Genomic DNA, 793 nt, shown 5'->3' with positions numbered 1-793 from the left:
TGTATGTGTGTGAATGAGTGTGTATGGATGTTTCCCAGTACTGGGTTGCAGCTGGAAGGGCATCCACTCTGCAGAACATATGCTGATTAAGTTGCCGGTTTATACCACCATTTATTCCCCTAAATATTTATATGTTATTTATACTTTCTCACATGTGATTTAAGTGTCCAAAATGAATATGTATTTAAAATGTACCTGAGTATGTGTGAAATGTGATTGAGTAAATGTGCATCATTTTATTTGCCAAAATAATTCCAGAACGGTCCTTTATTATTTGCACTCACATTTTAATAAATGACTTTATAAAATGAGTAGATCACATGTAAAATAAATATTAAACAATAGGCCCAGCTTTGCACTTGCGTTCTACACAACGATGATAGAGTTTGAACTTATCCAGTTTCAGTTTTAGATTGGAACATTCTGAAATGTGCAAACATTCATGCACAAAATCCTGATAGTAAAATACAGTAGTTATCCAAAATCCTTCAGATACTTAATTCAAGTAAGAAATATCATAAAGAGTCAACAGTGGAACCTGAGGAAAGACATAATGCAAACAAAAAGACACTGAGAAACTTTGACAGTTAAGACACAGGCTTTGTAAAAGGTGCTAATGCCCTCTGCTGGACAGAACAAGAACTGCTGCTAATCTTTTTAAAAATAGGGCTCTTCACTTCTTTTCTTCTTCTTTTTAGTCTTCCCCTCCTTCACTTTCTTTTGTAATTTTCCTCCTTTAGTTTTCCCTTTCCCTTTGAGAATTGCCTGTTCTTCACTGGCTTTGGCTGCTCGT

The 793-nt window shown here is 35.1% G+C and overlaps 1 protein-coding gene across 1 annotated transcript in view; it reads right to left on the bottom strand.

Annotated features, from left to right (window-relative positions):
* Positions 1–268: 268 nt before the first annotated feature.
* iqca1 (IQ motif containing with AAA domain 1) overlaps positions 269–793 on the bottom strand; it is a 115,190-nt gene continuing 114,665 nt past the window's right edge. The window contains exon 19 of the mRNA XM_056459711.1: positions 269–793. This exon is cut by the window's right edge and continues 38 nt beyond it. Coding sequence (XP_056315686.1) covers positions 658–793 — 136 coding nt within the window. The 3' untranslated portion in view covers positions 269–657.

Source organism: Danio aesculapii, chromosome 6 (assembly GCF_903798145.1).
Source record: "Danio aesculapii chromosome 6, fDanAes4.1, whole genome shotgun sequence".
Lineage (NCBI taxonomy): Eukaryota > Metazoa > Chordata > Actinopteri > Cypriniformes > Danionidae > Danio > Danio aesculapii.
The sequence above is the reverse complement of the archived record's forward strand: the minus strand, read 5'-3'. Positions and strand labels throughout refer to the sequence as shown.